Raw genomic sequence first — 16744 nt, 5'->3', positions numbered from 1 at the left:
TTTTTGGCCGGGAGCCCATAAGGCGGGCAACCTCTGCATTTCTCTGAGATAAACCTCATCATCATCATAATAATAATAAAAAAAGAAGTAGAACCACTAAAAACCGATGCGCAAAGCGGATCTCCATAAAGAAGCAAACGTGATGCTGTATGCATACAAGGTTAGTGTAAATGCGGCTTAAACGCGCGTAGGATGAGCGCAGCTCTCTGACCGGCGTATTTATCCCGCCTGTCCATCTCCGAGGCGTCCGGAAGGTAAAGCTGCATCCTAAAACCAGCAGCTGTGTTTACCTCCTCTTGGTCTAGAAACAGTGCTCAGTTCAAGCTGCTTTAAAGCCATCCAGAACTGCGGCCAGCCCGCCTCCACAGCCTGACTGACCGTGATCTTGGCTGGTTACACTGGCAAGGGACATGCCGGGTCACCCAAACCTACCTCCAGCATTCCTCCATATCCCTGCACACACACACGCCGCTGTTGGATCAGGGGAATGGTTTTATGAACTGCACCGGAGCGCACATACAAAACACTTCCATCCCCAAACCGAGATCCTTAAAATGCAACTTTTCTGCTCACTCGCATCCCCTGACATTATCCCAGTGTCTGCTGTGTGCATTGTATGTATATAGACATGCTGATGATCATGCTGAGAATTATCTGTGATTTATTATTTTTTTCCAAAAGCGCCGAGGTTGCGCTGACAGCATGCACAAACACACACGAAAAAGGCGCAAAAGCCCACAAGATGCCCGGTACTTACGATTTGAGGGGGTTCTGCACCGCTGTGGCCATTTTGGTATAGTATGATAGAATGCAACACCGCAGAGCCCGGTATTGTACATGTAATGTAGCAGCTATTTCAATTTCATTCATTCTCTGGGGCTGCGGCTGGACCGAGCCAGCCAATGGGAGACGGGAGCGCTCAGTGACAGCTTCGGGGAAGTGTAGTTTTTTGCGCATGTCTGCTTGTCACACGGCGAAGCGGTGGGCACTACAAGTACCAGAGGGGATAGCGGTGCCAGTGGACCACAAGCCCGCCTCGGACCTGTAAGGGCAAAGCCATCCCCCATCCCAATTTACAGAGAAAGGGGGGAGGGAGGGTGATCGTTTATAGAGTTATGTTGCATGGATGACTATGAATCTATTACTGTCTAATCTGGTGATAAATTAGATTACTAGAATACTTTTAGCTTCCAATGTAAGTTTTAATTAAAGAGGTGGTAGGAGTGTATATGCAAATGAAGGAAATTATCTATCTGAAAGGTTCAGCCTGGAAACTCCTATTACACATATTAAAGTGTTAAATAATACTCTGCGGTTTACAGATAATTAAGACATTTATTGGCACCCATTATAAAAAAGGGGGATATGCCTTAAAATTAAATCTTTTATTTCAGTAGCATAAGAAAATTATAAAAGTCCAGCATTTAATTTGAGTCCATTTCCTTTCAGGAGTAAGATAATTCTCTCTAAATTTATTTTTATAAAATCACCTGTGGCTGTGCTGGCTCTTCCGTCTGTTGCAACCTAACATCCCGCTTTGACATGCATAAAAGCTTTAGAAATTAAGTCGTGGACACAGCACATAGATGTTAGATTTATAATCTGGTGCAACCCTCTGTAATGCTGCCCTGGGCAACTGCCCTTATAGCCCATATTAAAACCCACCACAATTGTTGGTTCCCTTGATGTTTATAACAGATTCCTGTTGTGTTTTGACAACAAAACAGAAATCTTCTTCGAAAGCATGTGATCTTTGACCTTTCCACTGGGCACAGCCACTTTACACAATCCAGAGTCCCCAGTCCTTTCTTATGCTCTTTACTCTCCAGCTCACTCTTCATAGCGAATTAGATATCTGTGTTAGATGGTTGATGTTAGTCTGATGAACCATTTCTTTGTCGATCTCATGATATATTTTGGATCATAATCCATCTGAAATTTCCAGTGATCCACAATCAAATTACTGGTGGGGTCCACTAGATTTTCTTTTCAAATTTATCTGTTTGTCATGGTTTATGTACTTTAATAAGTTCCCCGTGGCATTTTGAAGCAAAACTGCCCAACAGCATAATAGATCCTCCACTGTACCTAACATTGTGCAAAATGTCATTTTCCACATATTCACTCTTTGTTTTGAACCAAATTCACCTGGAAAGTTTGTTGCGCAGACATCAATCTTCAGTATCATGTGAGTTTATGTAGCTATGAGCAAACTTTAAATGTTTATATTTGGGATGGTAGGACAGAAAAGCAATTTTTCTGGTATGATTCCCAAAAAACAGTTGGCCAGATGATGTCTAGTAGCAGCTATGGGGACTAGGTGATTCCAAAATATTACATTTTGCTCTTATTCTCTAACAGTGACATTTTTAAGATCCCATACAATTCATACCAACTGATAATTTAGTAATAGAAAATAATAAAAAAAAACATTATGTGTCTGCTGTAAAAGATAAAAAAAACAAAACAAAAAAACATTTTATACAAGTATGCCAGGAGTACCGATAAAGATAGCTGACCGGTGTATATTAAGTGATGACACATGAATTGACCATGCTTTATCTCATTATCTATGAAGCCTGGCATAGGAGCATCCTAAATTATTAACTAATCAGAGGTGATGGCTCGGGTCTAGATCTGTAATTGATTCTTTCAGACATGTGTCTGCACTGGATGAGCCCCAAGCAAAACTCTCTTCAAGCTCTTCACTTGATCCATATTCTTCCTTGTATGAGACATCGTTTTTTTGTTTTCTGGCCTCTTGATGGATCTGAACAATTTCATTTCATGAAAATTGCAAAGCAATGTGTTAGATGTGTAATAAAGAGGAAAGAAGGAAGGAACGGAGACCTGACATAGTGTCGATGTTAGATTTTTCTTTTTTTTTTACTGTATGTGTCATGTTCGCAGCAGTGGCGCCGCTCTGAAGCCATTCGGTGACATGCGATATTTATAGATCTGTGCTAACAAATATTTAATGAACATTAGCAACCAGTTCTAACATGGCGGCACTGCTCCAGTAAAATAGTCTTTGACAGCTAAATGAAAACTTAGATTTTGCTTTGGTAGCTATAATTGTGGGGGAAGGTTTTTGTGAAGCATTCATGTTTGAAATTGTAAATCAAACATTACAACTTAAATTGTATTTTGTCGCCATTGATAATTAATTTACTTTTATGAATAGATGTCAGAGGAGTAAACATGTGGACCATCTTTTTCTAAATTTACATGTTGCCATAACTTGGTGTCTACAGTTTTGTGAATGGCAAAGTTGCCTGCTTTACTACATTTGTCCACAAGGTGGTGCTCAAAAACCGTGCACAAATGTATCAATGACGCTGTATAAGGCATATCTTTGAGGGATTTTTTTCCTTCAAACCTCTTTATGGCAGGTTGATGTAGCATTAAATTAAACAGCACTCTGGGCGTTCAATTTTCTATACAATCACTATTACTATACTATATTTATGTCCGTACAATTACGGATACAAATCGCGTTCTAAGTGGCTACGGCTGTAATTCTTACTTACGAGAACAGCTTATCACTGAACATCTACCAGTTTACCAAGCCTCTTACTATATGATCATTTTGCTTACCATACCGTACGGCGCTTCACTCTCTGTGGCTCTTGTTGTGATTGACAGTCATGCTGAACTTTCGCTTTGCGTTTTGGTGTCTCCGCTATGTTTTGAATGTTTAAAGGACGATGTCGGAAATACTGATGAAGGAAATGGATAGTCTGTCGGTCGGCCCAAAGAAGTCAGAGGAGTTGAGGGAGGGGGCCCGGAGCTTCCTGCTGGTGGACGAACAGGAAAACCTGAAGGTAAAGTTAGCCGGGCTAAAGCTAACAGCTAGCTGTTTGGCTAAAGCGGAGCTAACACTCCCTCTAATGGAGGCCCATGCCTCAAGCTGCATACAGGGAAATATTTCTCTCTCTCTTTTTTTTAATACATCTTTTCGAACATAAACAGTTCTCTTTAAATTTGCGAAGTTAGCTCCTTTTAACGATTCGCTGTTTCCAGCCATTTATCTAAACATGTAGCAGCGTTAAGATGTCTACTTTTAACGTGTAAGTTTTGATAATGCTCCAGAAATGTTTAGAGTGGTTTTAACTGCAGAAGGAAACAGAGCAGCATGTTGTCTTGTCATCTGGGAAAGCACCTAGTGAGTCATACTCTTCTGACCCACAGGGAGGCACTCTCACTTTGTTTTTATTACGTGATCAAAGTGCAGCTAGATAAGGACTTTCTTTACTTCTCTAAACATGTTAAAGCTCATCAAGACATCGATTGGAAATGCAACTGCTCTGACCCCACAACGGGATGAATTGGTTTCTTATTATGTTTTGTCCTGATGATTCTGTCATCCTCATCCAGACTCATTCTAATTGAGTAATAACTGGAGTCAGTGATCTCATGCTTCGACCTCACAGATACAGCTTTCTGCCTCATCCTGTCTTTCCTCTCCCAGGTGAAAAATGACGCTGAGTTTGTGGAGAGGCTCGGCTGTGCGGACGTCACTGGGGTCAAGGTCCTCTCCATCTTTGGCAACACCGGAGATGGCAAGTCCCACACGCTCAACCACATCCTGTTTGGGGGTGAGAGCGTGTTCTACACCTCCAAGTCCCCCAGCTCCTGCACAGTGGGGGTGTGGGCCGCTTACAATCCCTCCCTGGGCCTCATCGCCCTGGACACAGAGGGTCTGTTGGGAGCAGCAGCCAATCAAAACCAGAGAATGCGTCTTCTTCTAAAGGTGATTTTAAAGTTTTCTGATTGGTCTTAATACTTTAAATCTATAAACTTATCTATTTCTGCATGGCTAAGGACAGGCAGCACTACAGCTTGTTGTCATGTTGAGGTGTTTCCAGTAGCCATTACTTAGCTGGCTTTATTTGTGTCTGCCCACAAGCAGGTGCATCCTTTGCTACAGATAATCAAATGTACACTTTAGGAGTAATATGTCATTGCATTCTAGGGAATAAATATTTATTTTCTTATTTAAATAATTACATTAATTGAATTATTTATTTTCATATTTTAATGTGTTTCTTATATGTTGTAAAGGGCTTTTGTGGTCAAATAAAACCAATCTCTTTATCCGATTAAAAGAATAATCATCATAATAATCGATTAGAAAAATAATTGTTCAGAAGTTGCCTTGCAAGAGTTTGCTGTCCTCACTCAACAGTTTCAGTTTGGAGAACGTCTGCTGAAAATATTAATATCAGGGAAAACTAGCACTTGTAGGACTCCTGCACAAACTGACGTAGAAAATAAATTATTTATTGCTGTTTAGTTTGTGACACTAAAGTCCTGCACTACAATTCCTTGCAAAAAATATTCATACTCCTTGAACTTTTTCACATCTCTTCTTGTTGAAATAAAGAAAATTCAATGTGTTTACCATAATTTTATGACCCGGACCTACATGACTGCGCATAATTGTGAAGTCAAAGGAAAGTGCTGTTTTCATAAAATCTTCAAAAAGTACCCTTTATTTGTATTAACCCGCTTTCACTCTGATACACAAAATTAAAATCCAGTACAACTAATTGCTTGCAGAATTTAGTTTACTTGTAAAAAGAGTCAGTCTGTGTTATTTTATCCCATAGCTCCAGCAGAGCCAGCTATGGATTAAAACTGAGTTTGAGCTCAGAGGTTTGCTCTTAGAGAGAAAAATAGTCGGATGATGATGATACACGGTTATAACATTTTATCACCTTTATTGTCTGGTAGTGGGGACAGTGTGTTCTGGGGTCCCTGCTGGTTCTGTTTCACTAAAAATCAGTGTGGCTGACCAATAACTTATTAGTTTATTGTTTTATTACCTGATTTTCTTTTCAGCTGGTGCTATGCTATGAGTTCTGTTTTATATGTAAGGTAGGTAATTTTATTTATATAGCAGATTTTCAGCAACAAGGCAATTCAAAGTTCTTTACATGAATTAGAGGAAATACAACCAAAATAACAAAAGAAAGCAAAACAAAAACTACTCCACAATTTATAAGCTAATAGGAGTTTCTCTGGATAAACTAATAGAAAAAAGTATAAAAATACATATTGGTTCCCCATGTTTAATAAAAATAAGAATAAGTAAGTTATGAACTAGTAGAGGTTTCTCTGGATTCTTGTTCTGACTTTCTACGTTTGTTCTAGTAGTTTCACTAGGTCTTGCTCCGATATTAAAAATTTAATGCTAAGTGTTGATCTAAGATAATGAATAGATTCTCTAGATACACTAATAGGAGTTTCTCTGGATTTTAAGTTTGTTCTCATTCCTGCTCTGGATTGGGTGAAGTTTACAACTAAATGTTCCTGTTCTAAGCAGAATAAGAATAGATATACCAGGAGTTTCTCTGGATCTTTCTGTTCTTGTGATGTGATATTGTGATGCCTGCATTACAATAATCTTCTGCCATTCTCTCAGTAAGTGAACACACACGTTCTCTCGTCTTTGGCAGGTTTTGGCCGTGTCCGATATCGTCGTCTATCGCACGAGGGCAGAGCGTCTCCACAATGACATGTTCCAGTTCCTGAGCAGCGCGTCCAGGGCCTACCTGAAGCACTTCACCCGAGAGCTGAAGGCTCTGTCCACTCGGTGCGGTCTGGACGTCCCTCTGTCCTCTCTCGGACCCGCAGTCATCGTCTTTCAGGAGACAACACACACGCAGCTGCTGGGCCAGGGTATGAAAAACACAGTACAGAGCCTTGGAAAAATATTCATACCGCTTGAATGTTTTCGCATGTTGTCATAACCACAAACTTCAGGATTTTATGTGTGTGTTATTGTGAAGTGGAAGGGAAGGACACATGGTTTTCTACACTGCAAAAACACAAAATCTTACAAAGTATTTTAGGTCTGGTTTATAGCTTGAAAATGTTTTAGTGCGGCTTGAAATCATACAAAACTAACTTACAAGTAACTTTTCAGCAACAGATAGGAGCTTGTTTAAAGTTAATAATTACTTAATATTGATGAAAAAGTTCTAGTTCCGCAGATTATTTCACTTATAGACTTTTCCCATGTTATAAATAAAATAATATTCAAGTGGAACTAGTACTTTTTCATCAATTTTAAGAAATTGTTTACTTGAAACAAGCTGCTATATGTTGCTGAAAAGTTACTTGTAAGTTGGTTTTGTTTTATCTCAAGTGTACTAAGATATATTTTTTTTAAAATCCACTCCTTTAGACTCGGAGGGGCCCGGTTTTGCTGACACTCTCCTTCAGAAGCGTTTCCATGACTTGGGTTTGGGGACAGAGGCCTTCAGCTCGGTCCAGTACGTCGGCACTCAGACCATCACCCCCCCCACTGACTACAGCAAGCTGCTGGAGGCCGTCAGGCAGCAAGTGAATAACACTCACACGCGCTCCCCCCGCCAGCCTGGGATCGTGTTTCATGCTCTGGAGGTAAGTGGTCTTAGCGAGCTTTAGCAGATGAATCGGAAAGTGTGCAGTTCTTAGTTTTAATTGGTCCTCTGGGTTGATTCTCCTTACCTTCTGTTTAGCTTTCATCCCACTTTAAGTTCCACTTTTCCTCCCTCTAAGCTCTCGGCCTCTCTGCTTGTCAGGCTCTGAGCGAGCGTTTCAGTGGAGAACTATTAGACGATAAAATGACGCTGTACTCCTTCTTCCCTGATGAGTACTTCACCTGCTCCTCTGTGTGCCTCAGCTGCAAGTAAGTTGGTCCAACAGTCTGCAGACTTTACTGGAACACTTTTTGTCAAATGCTTCTGAAATGTAATGTTCAGGCATTTCTTTGGCTTGGAATACAGGATTTTTTATTTTTTTATTTTTTTGCTGCTCGTGGTGGTAGCATGCTGGAGTCTCTCTGTCATGTTAGTTCTTATTTGTTCATTTTGTAAACATTTGTTCGTAATTGTTTTGGTTGACATGCTGCATGTTTGGACAAATGTCCCGTCTGATCGTTGTTTTAGATGCCGTGCATCTGGAAGGATTCTTCCTGTTACTTTTTTGCTTTTGCACAATTATTATGATGCCAATCTGGGGCAACAAGGCATTGCTTTAAAACTGGGAGCAGCTGATTAGCATCTTAAAAACCCCAATAATGTCTGAACTACGACCCCAAATCCCAGAGAGGTTTCATGGTCCCATGTTCTCTTCCTTGGAGAAAAATGTCCTGTTGCCCTATCAACCCCACGCCAGCATCCAAAAGTCACCCAACACTCCATTACTTAGCAAGCTCTGCCCTGGTGGCAATTCCCGAGCATAATCTTTAGGAGAAAGCTTTGGTCACATAAAACATGCAATCAAGGTTTATCTTTATAAATCTCATATGTTTTTTGTTTTTTTATTTTATTTTATGATTTTTTTTTCTTTTGCCATTCCCTTCTAAAACCGTAATATTGAGTTGAAAATAAAATAACGGGTTGAATAGAATGAAACATTTCATCAGATCTGCCCTCATAATTTCCTCTAATCTTCTGTCTCTGCGCCTTCCAGCATCCGTTGTAAAAACGGCATGAATCACCTCAGAGACCGGTTCCCCCACATGGCGGATGGACTCTGCCAGTTTGCTCACCAGTTCAACAACAAGGTCCTCATCTGTAAAGTAAGTCAGCAGCACCACAGCGAGTCACTGCTCTCCCAGTTTCTGTTGGAAGGCCCAGTTAATTTACCGACTTTCTGTTTGACTTGGTTCTGTCTCCAGCGGTGCTACGAAGGAGGCAGGGAGGTGATCGTCGTGCCCAAAACCTCAGCTTCTTCTGACAACCCGTGGTTTGGGCTGGCCAAGTACGCCTGGTCAGGGTAAGACGACACACACACACGTGTTCTTCTCTGTTTCATATATAGCTTCTGATTATTTCTTCCTGTTCTTAACTCAGATACGTGCTGGAGTGCGCCAGCTGCGGCGTGATCTACCGGAGCAGGCAGTACTGGATGGGCAACCAGGACCCTGAAAGCGGCGTGGTCCGCTCCGAGGTCAAGCACGTCTGGGAGGATGTGAGGCAACAATATTACAGCACCTATAAATAAAATGACAGAACCTCCCCAGTTTATTTTCAACATACTTTAATCATGTTGTAGGTTTAACAGTCCAGACATGATCGGAATACGTTGATGTGATTCTCTTCCTCTCTGTTGGATCCCTCTGTCTTCTTTTAGTCCGACATGTTCCTGACCAGCCACCAGAACGCGGCTCAGAGGGTTCTGGACGGGATGAATTACGTGATCCAGTCGGTGTCTGAATATGGAACCGGACCCACCAAAGCCGTCACCGCCTGGCTCACCGACCAGGTGGCTCCGCCGTACTGGAGACCCAACGCAGAGATCATTGTGAGTCCCAAGAACTAAAGCAGAGATTCAAAACTGGCTCAGAAACAGGAACACAGCAACAGAGACCTTCTGCCATTTAGTCGCATCTCTCTGCTTCACACCACCTGGTGGAGCTTGCTTTGTCAGCTCGACTGTACCGAGCTGCGATCCCCAATGTTTCTTCAAATGTTGTAATGTTGTTGTTCTTGATATAGTATTTTTGTTGTTAGATGGTTTGGAAAGTTTGAAATTTATTATTATACTCCCAAAAGCAGTAGTAAAAATTTATTTCATTTCTGTGTTGACATTAAAAAATGGGTTTAGAATAAATATGAATTCATATTAGTCAACAGAAACCTGCCCCCCAAAAATGTAAACGCAATAAGAAAATTTATGTATTTATTTTTCATGTTTATGTCATTTTATTAAATGAAATCAGGCTCTATTCATCAGAAATCAGTTGATATTCTGGGATCGACTGGTAGTACTTCCATCCTCCACTAGGGGACTTTTGCCCTCTCTCCTTATTGCATTAAACTGCTGCATGAGAGATGTGGAGGAAATCACTCGTTATTCGGTCTCCTCTGCATTTAAGGGTGCAACAACAACACTTTGTTGACAACATGCCTTCATATTGTCATCCGTAGCTGACACAAACTCAAAATAGATCTTGTATTTTCAGCTAAAAAAATGCTAATCTCTCTCCTCCCTCCATTGTTTACGTTTGTGTTGCTGCCTGGTATTAAACATGGGACGTCTCTCCTGGAGGCACAAGAGGAAAGAAACAGTAGATCTTTCTACTAAGTAAATGGATAACGATAGTAGACTTGGATAACTAACTTTAATCTGATTACTGGATTAGAAATAAGACGTTAGATTAGTCATTACTGAAAGAATTGGAGAGATTAGAGCTACTGACATCCCTGCTCACAAAGCTTTTGCACTGATATTATTGAAACTTGTCCATCCACGTCTCCCTCCCTCCCTTCAGGCCTGTCATGGATGCAAGACGGAGTTCAAGGAGGCTGATCGGAAGCATCACTGTCGATCATGCGGCGAGGGTTTCTGTCATCCCTGCTCCAAATACAGGATGCCGGTGCCACAGCGGGGCTGGGGAAGCAGTCCTGTCCGGGTGTGTCAGCCCTGCCACGAGGGGCGAGGACCCACCGACACCAACAGCCAGGGTAAGACCCACGCAGCCAATCAGTGAGTCTAACACTATGATATGAGGGGCCGTTTAGGACAAAATTTACGTTTTGTCTCTCACACACTACCAAAAACTCTCGCACACTCAAAAAAATTACGTTTTGTCTCTCACACACTACCAAAAACTCTCGCATACTCCTAAAAAGTTGCCTCGCATACTCAAAAAAATTACGTTTTGTCTCTCACACACTACCAAAAAGTCTCGCATACTCCAAAAAAGTAGCCTCGCATACTCAAAAAAATTATGTTTCGTCTCTCACACACTACCAAAAAGTCTCGCATACTCCAAAAAAGTAGCCTCGCATACTCAAAAAAATTACGTTTCGTCTCTCACACACTACCAGAAACTCTCGCATACTCCAAAAAAGTTGCCTCGCATACTCAAAAAAAATACGTTTCGTCTCTCACACACTACCAGAAACTCTCGCACACTCTAAAAATTACGTTTTGTCTCTCACACACTACCAAAAAGTCTCGCATACTCCAAAAAAGTAGCCTCGCATACTCAAAAAAATTATGTTTCGTCTCTCACACACTACCAAAAAGTCTCGCATACTCCAAAAAAGTAGCCTCGCATACTCAAAAAAATTACGTTTCGTCTCTCACACACTACCAGAAACTCTCGCATACTCCAAAAAAGTTGCCTCGCATACTCAAAAAAAATACGTTTCGTCTCTCACACACTACCAGAAACTCTCGCACACTCTAAAAATTACGTTTTGTCTCTCACACACTACCAGAAACTCTCGCATACTCCAAAAAAGTAGCCACGCACACTAAAAAAATACGTTTCGTCTCTCACACACTACCAGAAACTCTCGCACACTCTAAAAATTACGTTTTGTCTCTCACACACTACCAGAAACTCTCGCACACTCTAAAAATTACGTTTTGTCTCTCACACACTACCAGAAACTCTCGCATACTCCAAAAAAGTTGCCTCGCATACTCAAAAAAAATACGTTTCGTCTCTCACACACTACCAGAAACTCTCGCACACTCTAAAAATTACGTTTTGTCTCTCACACACTACCAGAAACTCTCGCACACTCCAAAAAATAGCCACGCACACTAAAAAAATACTAAAATGTCACACACACACAAACGTTAACTTTCTCGCACACATACACTAACAGCTCGCACATTCACAAACGTTAACTGTCTCGCACACATACACTGCTACCAGCTCGCACATTCACAAACGTTAACTGTCTCGCACACATACACTAACAGCTCGCACATTCACAAACGTTAACTGTCTCGCACACATACACTAACAGCTCGCACATTCACAAACGTTAACTGTCTCGCACACATACACTACTAACAGCTCGCACATTCACAAACGTTAACTGTCTCGCACACATACACTAACAGCTCGCACATTCACAAACGTTAACTGTCTCGCACACATACACTAACAGCTCGCACATTCACAAACGTTAACTGTCTCGCACACATACACTACTAACAGCTCGCACATTCACAAACGTTAACTGTCTCGCACACATACACTAACAGCTCGCACATTCACAAACGTTAACTGTCTCGCACACATACACTACTAACAGCTCGCACATTCACAAACGTTAACTGTCTCGCACACATACACTAACAGCTCGCACATTCACAAACGTTAACTGTCTCGCACACATACACTGCTACCAGCTCGCACATTCACAAACGTTAACTGTCTCGCACACATACACTGCTACCAGCTCGCACATTCACAAACGTTAACTGTCTCGCACACATACACTAACAGCTCGCACATTCACAAACGTTAACTGTCTCGCACACATACACTAACAGCTCGCACATTCACAAACGTTAACTGTCTCGCTCACATACACTACTAACAGCTCGCACATTCACAAACGTTAACTGTCTCGCTCACATACACTACTAACAGCTCGCACATTCACAAACGTTAACTGTCTCGCACACATACACTAACAGCTCGCACATTCACAAACGTTAACTGTCTCGCACACATACACTAACAGCTCGCACATTCACAAACGTTAACTGTCTCGCACACATACACTAACAGCTCGCACATTCACAAACGTTAACTGTCTCGCACACATACACTAACAGCTCGCACATTCACAAACGTTAACTGTCTCGCACACATACACTACTAACAGCTCGCACATTCACAAACGTTAACTGTCTCGCACACATACACTAACAGCTCGCACATTCACAAACGTTAACTGTCTCGCTCACATACACTGGTACCAGCTCGCACACACACACACACAGACGTTTATCTCTCACATACACAAGACTAAAGTTGAACACACACACACAGTACTAAGACTCGTTTTTTGAATGTGTGAGAGCGAGACTTTTTTTGAATGTGTGAGAGCGAGACTCTTTTTGAATGTGTGAGAGCGAGACTTTTTTTGAATGTGTGAGAGCGAAACTCTTTTTGAATGTGTGAGAGCGAGACTTTTTTGAATGTGTGAAAGTTGTCACGGAAGAGGCGGGGCATAATTTTTGGATCAAACTGCGCATGCGTAGATCCTAAACCTTAAGTTTCGATTGTTGACTCACTGTATGTTCTATTACTTAGTATATTTGTGCTATATATATTTTAAATATATATAGAACGTTTAATTTTCTTGTAGATTAAATGTGCTATAGAAATAAATGAATCTGATTGATTGATTAAAAATAGCAAAATCGCTGTATTACAATCTGTCCACTGGGTGCCAGCATTACAGGAATTATTAAGAGGTCTTGTGAGAAATTCTGTTCCCCCGTGAAAATCTGTTCCCCCTGTGACGGGAGCGCGCATTGCAGCCAGAGACGTGGATCCGGTGAATCTGACCATTTTCACGGCGCTTCTGATCGATTTCTCGGTAAAAACTACTCATATGATCATATCAATGTGTAACTTTCAGTTTAATCGGCAGCTATCAAAATAAAAATACATACATAAATAAACGAGGTCCGGTGTGGAGGTCTTTTTTCGCTGTTTTGTGTTATTTTGAAAGCGAAGAAAATCGATCTTTTTTCAGCTTTTGTCTCGTAAGCCTGACAAATAAAAGTCAGTCAACAAACACAGGCTCCCAACACATAGTGTGCATTTATAATTTTTCATTTCTGATGAAGGAGGAAGGAGATTAATATACCTGCAAGATCTTTTACTTTGTTTTCAAAATATTTGCACTATCTTTGACATTTGTCCTTAACATAGTTTAATATAAGGTAGCTATTGAAAGATAGTTTCAATATATTTATATATATTTAAAAACACAAATATACTAAATGATACAACATACAGTGAGTCAAAAATGGAAAATTATAGTTTAGGATCTACGCATGCGCAGTTTGATCCAAAAATTATGCCCCGCCTCTTCCGTGACAACTCTCACACATTCAAAAAAAGTCTCGCTCTCACACATTCAAAAAACGAGTCTTAGTACTGTGTGTGTGTGTTCAACTTTAGTCTTGTGTATGTGAGAGATAAACGTCTGTGTGTGTGTGCGAGCTGTTAGTAGTGTATGTGAGCGAGAAAGTTAACGTTTGTGAATGTGCGAGCTGGTAGCAGTGTATGTGTGCGAGACAGTGAACGTTTGTGAATGTGCGAGCTGGTAGCAGTGTATGTGTGCGAGACAGTGAACGTTTGTGAATGTGCGAGCTGTTAGTGTATGTGAGCGAGAAAGTTAACGTTTGTGTGTATGTGCGCGAGCTGGTAGTGTATGTGAGCGAGCTGGTACTGGTGTATGTGAGCGAGAAAGTTAACGTTTGTGTGTGCGTGGCTATTTTTTTGGAGTATGCGAGAGTTTTTGGTAGTGTGTGAGAGACAAAACGTAATTTTTTTGAGTGTGCGTGGCTACTTTTTTGGAGTATGCGAGAGTTTTTGGTAGTGTGTGAGAGACAAAACGTAATTTTTTTGAGTGTGCGAGAGTTTTTGGTAGTGTGTGAGAGACAAAACGTAAATTTTGTCCTAAACGGCCCCTCATACTATGAGGTGATGTTTGTGACACTTTGCTTGTACTTTTCTTTCCGATAGTGAGTAACGTGGAGTCTCACGGTCTGATGGCTCGCAGGGTGACGGAGGTGGCTCAGTCCACAGTGGACATGGTCACCACGGCGTTGGACTACCCCCGCTGTGAGTCCTGCTATATCAGACAAAACAGATCAGTAAAACCTCATGTTTTCATGTAAATTTTTGCATTGCCAGGGAGCCAATATCTCACAACTTGTCAATATCCTTAAATAATGACAGCTAAAATATTTTATTATTTGTTTTTGTTTCTTTCTCTCTGATCAGCTTTCGTGAAGGACGTGGCTCGGCCAGACTACTGGGTCCCGGACCACAGCATCACCCAGTGCCATGAATGCAAAAAGGCCTTCACCCTGACCATGTCCAAGCACCACTGCAGGGCCTGTGGTCAGGGGGTGTGTGGCCCCTGCTCCACCCACATCAAGGCCGTTCCTTCCCGAGGCTGGGACCACCCGGTCAGGGTGTGCGACGGCTGCTTCGCTCGCACCGACACCCTGTGACCCCCCCCCGCCACGTTCGGAACAACTTCCCAGTCTTCCTCAGATGGTCCCTCTCAGCGCTGTGAATCCCAACGCTGCTGCTCCAGGAACCTGAGAGGGATCAACCCAACGGCACTAAGAAACTGAACTGGAATCAGCTTTGAGGAGCCTCAAAATGTGAGGAGCCTCAAAGGCCTGATATCATCACTAGGAGGGGTGCTAACTGTCAGCTCTGATGAAGTATCTGCTTCACTCTTATCTGCCTTTACTTTACAAACTGGTTCTGCATCAGACGTCCAATCCAGCCGGAGATCACTTTTTCTGCAGCCTCTCAGCATCAAGCAACGTTGAAACAAACTGGACAAGAAAACAAGCTGCACATTTAACTTTTAACAGACAGTTTTCATCATGTCTGATGTTTATCTCCTCAGTTCTCATGAAGTTGCAGCAGAACTTAAACTCTTAGACTGACGTTTAGATTATTGTTTCCTCCCTTCCTGCAGCTGGCTGCTCATACCTACCCGGAATTACTAACTAGTTAATTTAAAGTAAAAGGGAATTGTTTGGATTTTCTTAATTCCCCCAAGCCATAGGAAGCATCTTTTTTGGTCTCTCATTGCACAGAGAGCAGAGACTGAAAACCTTGGAGTTATAAAAACAAAGTTTGAGGTGTTCCTGTGGTTCACGAGGTTCACCTGCAGCAGCGTGTGCCTTCATGGGTATATTTCTACTCAATTAAACATATCATTAATTATGAATTTCTTTCACTTATTGCCTTGACCATCATTTACAGTTATATTTGCTATATAGCGAAAGCAATGAGAATAAAATCAATATCTTAGCACATTCCAGTGGGTTAAAAACCTTGAGTATTAGGGTAGATTTACTTTTCAGAAAGCTAATGCAGCTGCACTAAACCAGAAATGCAGTCTCACTTAGTCACATGTAAATACAACATTGAAAGTCTGGTTTAAAAACTAATCACTTTTCTTTGTGACAGATTCCTGCTCTAGTTTATTTTTCTGTGTAAAATGCAGTTTTTATTCAATTCTGGTAATTGAAACTCTTGACTTTGATCTTAAATAAAATAACTGACCAAATAAAGAAAAGAAACTAATTTTCTTTGTGTGACTGAATTTCTTTGCTTCGCAGATGAACAATATACCAGCATTTTAATCGCCTCTAAAATGTGAGATGATCAGAAAGTCTTAATATTGGTGAGAATCTTCAGCTTTTCAGCCTTTCAGCCCACGATACCAGGAATTTACTGCAATTCAATTTATTTTCTTAGTTTTGGTTATGATGCATGGCTCCCAGTATGATTCCCATCTTGGCAGAATAAAACTTTTCAAATGAACAGATTCTGTGTTTATATAACAGACAGCTGATTTGTTCACAACAATTACAGTGTTAGCCAGAACTGTGTTTTCTTCTGGTGACATTCTGTAAGTGTTAATGTTCAGACAATGATCTGCAGTAATCATTATTGTGAGTCAGCTCTGTATGTGACTCGCTTGTATTTGTAAAAAGTTTTGGCTGTGTGTCTAATTCACTTTTAATTAAGGGCTGCAGAGCTGCCTTTTCCTAAAACAGCATCCAGGTGACCTTTAAAGGCACCGATACACACATTATGCCACAAGGAAAACATTATCCAATTTGTGGTTTAAAAAAGTTGTAAACATTTTATGTTGTTTTTTTTTCCTAAAAGCATAACCTTTATCTCGTCCTTGAAAGCAGACAGACCCTTGTAAGAGTTGGATTC

General features: G+C 41.1%; 2 protein-coding genes across 2 annotated transcripts in view; one reads left to right on the top strand and one right to left on the bottom strand.

The window, feature by feature from the left end:
* Positions 1-1042, bottom strand: part of dpf1 (double PHD fingers 1) — a 58518-nt gene extending 57476 nt beyond the window's left edge. The window contains exon 1 of the mRNA XM_014980806.2: positions 758-1042. Within this exon, the coding sequence (XP_014836292.2) occupies positions 758-957 (200 nt within the window). The 5' untranslated portion in view covers positions 958-1042. The remainder of the gene's footprint in view (positions 1-757) is intronic.
* A 2563-nt stretch (positions 1043-3605) lies between these two features.
* Positions 3606-16099, top strand: LOC106914181 (zinc finger FYVE domain-containing protein 1). Its single transcript, XM_014980807.2, has 12 exons — positions 3606-3824; positions 4472-4753; positions 6462-6684; positions 7193-7410; positions 7572-7678; positions 8464-8572; positions 8672-8769; positions 8847-8964; positions 9127-9297; positions 10268-10460; positions 14510-14608; positions 14771-16099. Exons 1-12 carry the CDS (start codon positions 3708-3710, stop codon positions 15001-15003), a joined length of 1968 nt encoding a protein of 655 aa, XP_014836293.2. The 5' UTR covers positions 3606-3707; the 3' UTR covers positions 15004-16099.
* The last annotated feature ends 645 nt before the right edge of the window (positions 16100-16744 follow it).

This window comes from Poecilia mexicana, unplaced genomic scaffold (genome assembly GCF_051168715.1).
Source record: "Poecilia mexicana isolate PSO_F unplaced genomic scaffold, ASM5116871v1 scaffold_13, whole genome shotgun sequence".
In the NCBI taxonomy this organism is placed as follows: Eukaryota; Metazoa; Chordata; class Actinopteri; order Cyprinodontiformes; family Poeciliidae; genus Poecilia; species Poecilia mexicana.
The sequence above is the reverse complement of the archived record's forward strand: the minus strand, read 5'-3'. Positions and strand labels throughout refer to the sequence as shown.

Bases quoted from the DNA above. Each gene is read 5' to 3' on its own strand.
- LOC106914181 (XM_014980807.2), top strand. From the start codon at position 3,708: ATGTCGGAAATACTGATGAAGGAAATGGATAGTCTGTCGGTCGGCCCA. The intron at 6,685-7,192 runs GTATGAAAAACA...CCACTCCTTTAG, and splicing joins CACGCAGCTGCTGGGCCAGG to ACTCGGAGGGGCCCGGTTTT. The intron at 10,461-14,509 runs GTAAGACCCACG...TCTTTCCGATAG, and splicing joins CACCGACACCAACAGCCAGG to TGAGTAACGTGGAGTCTCAC.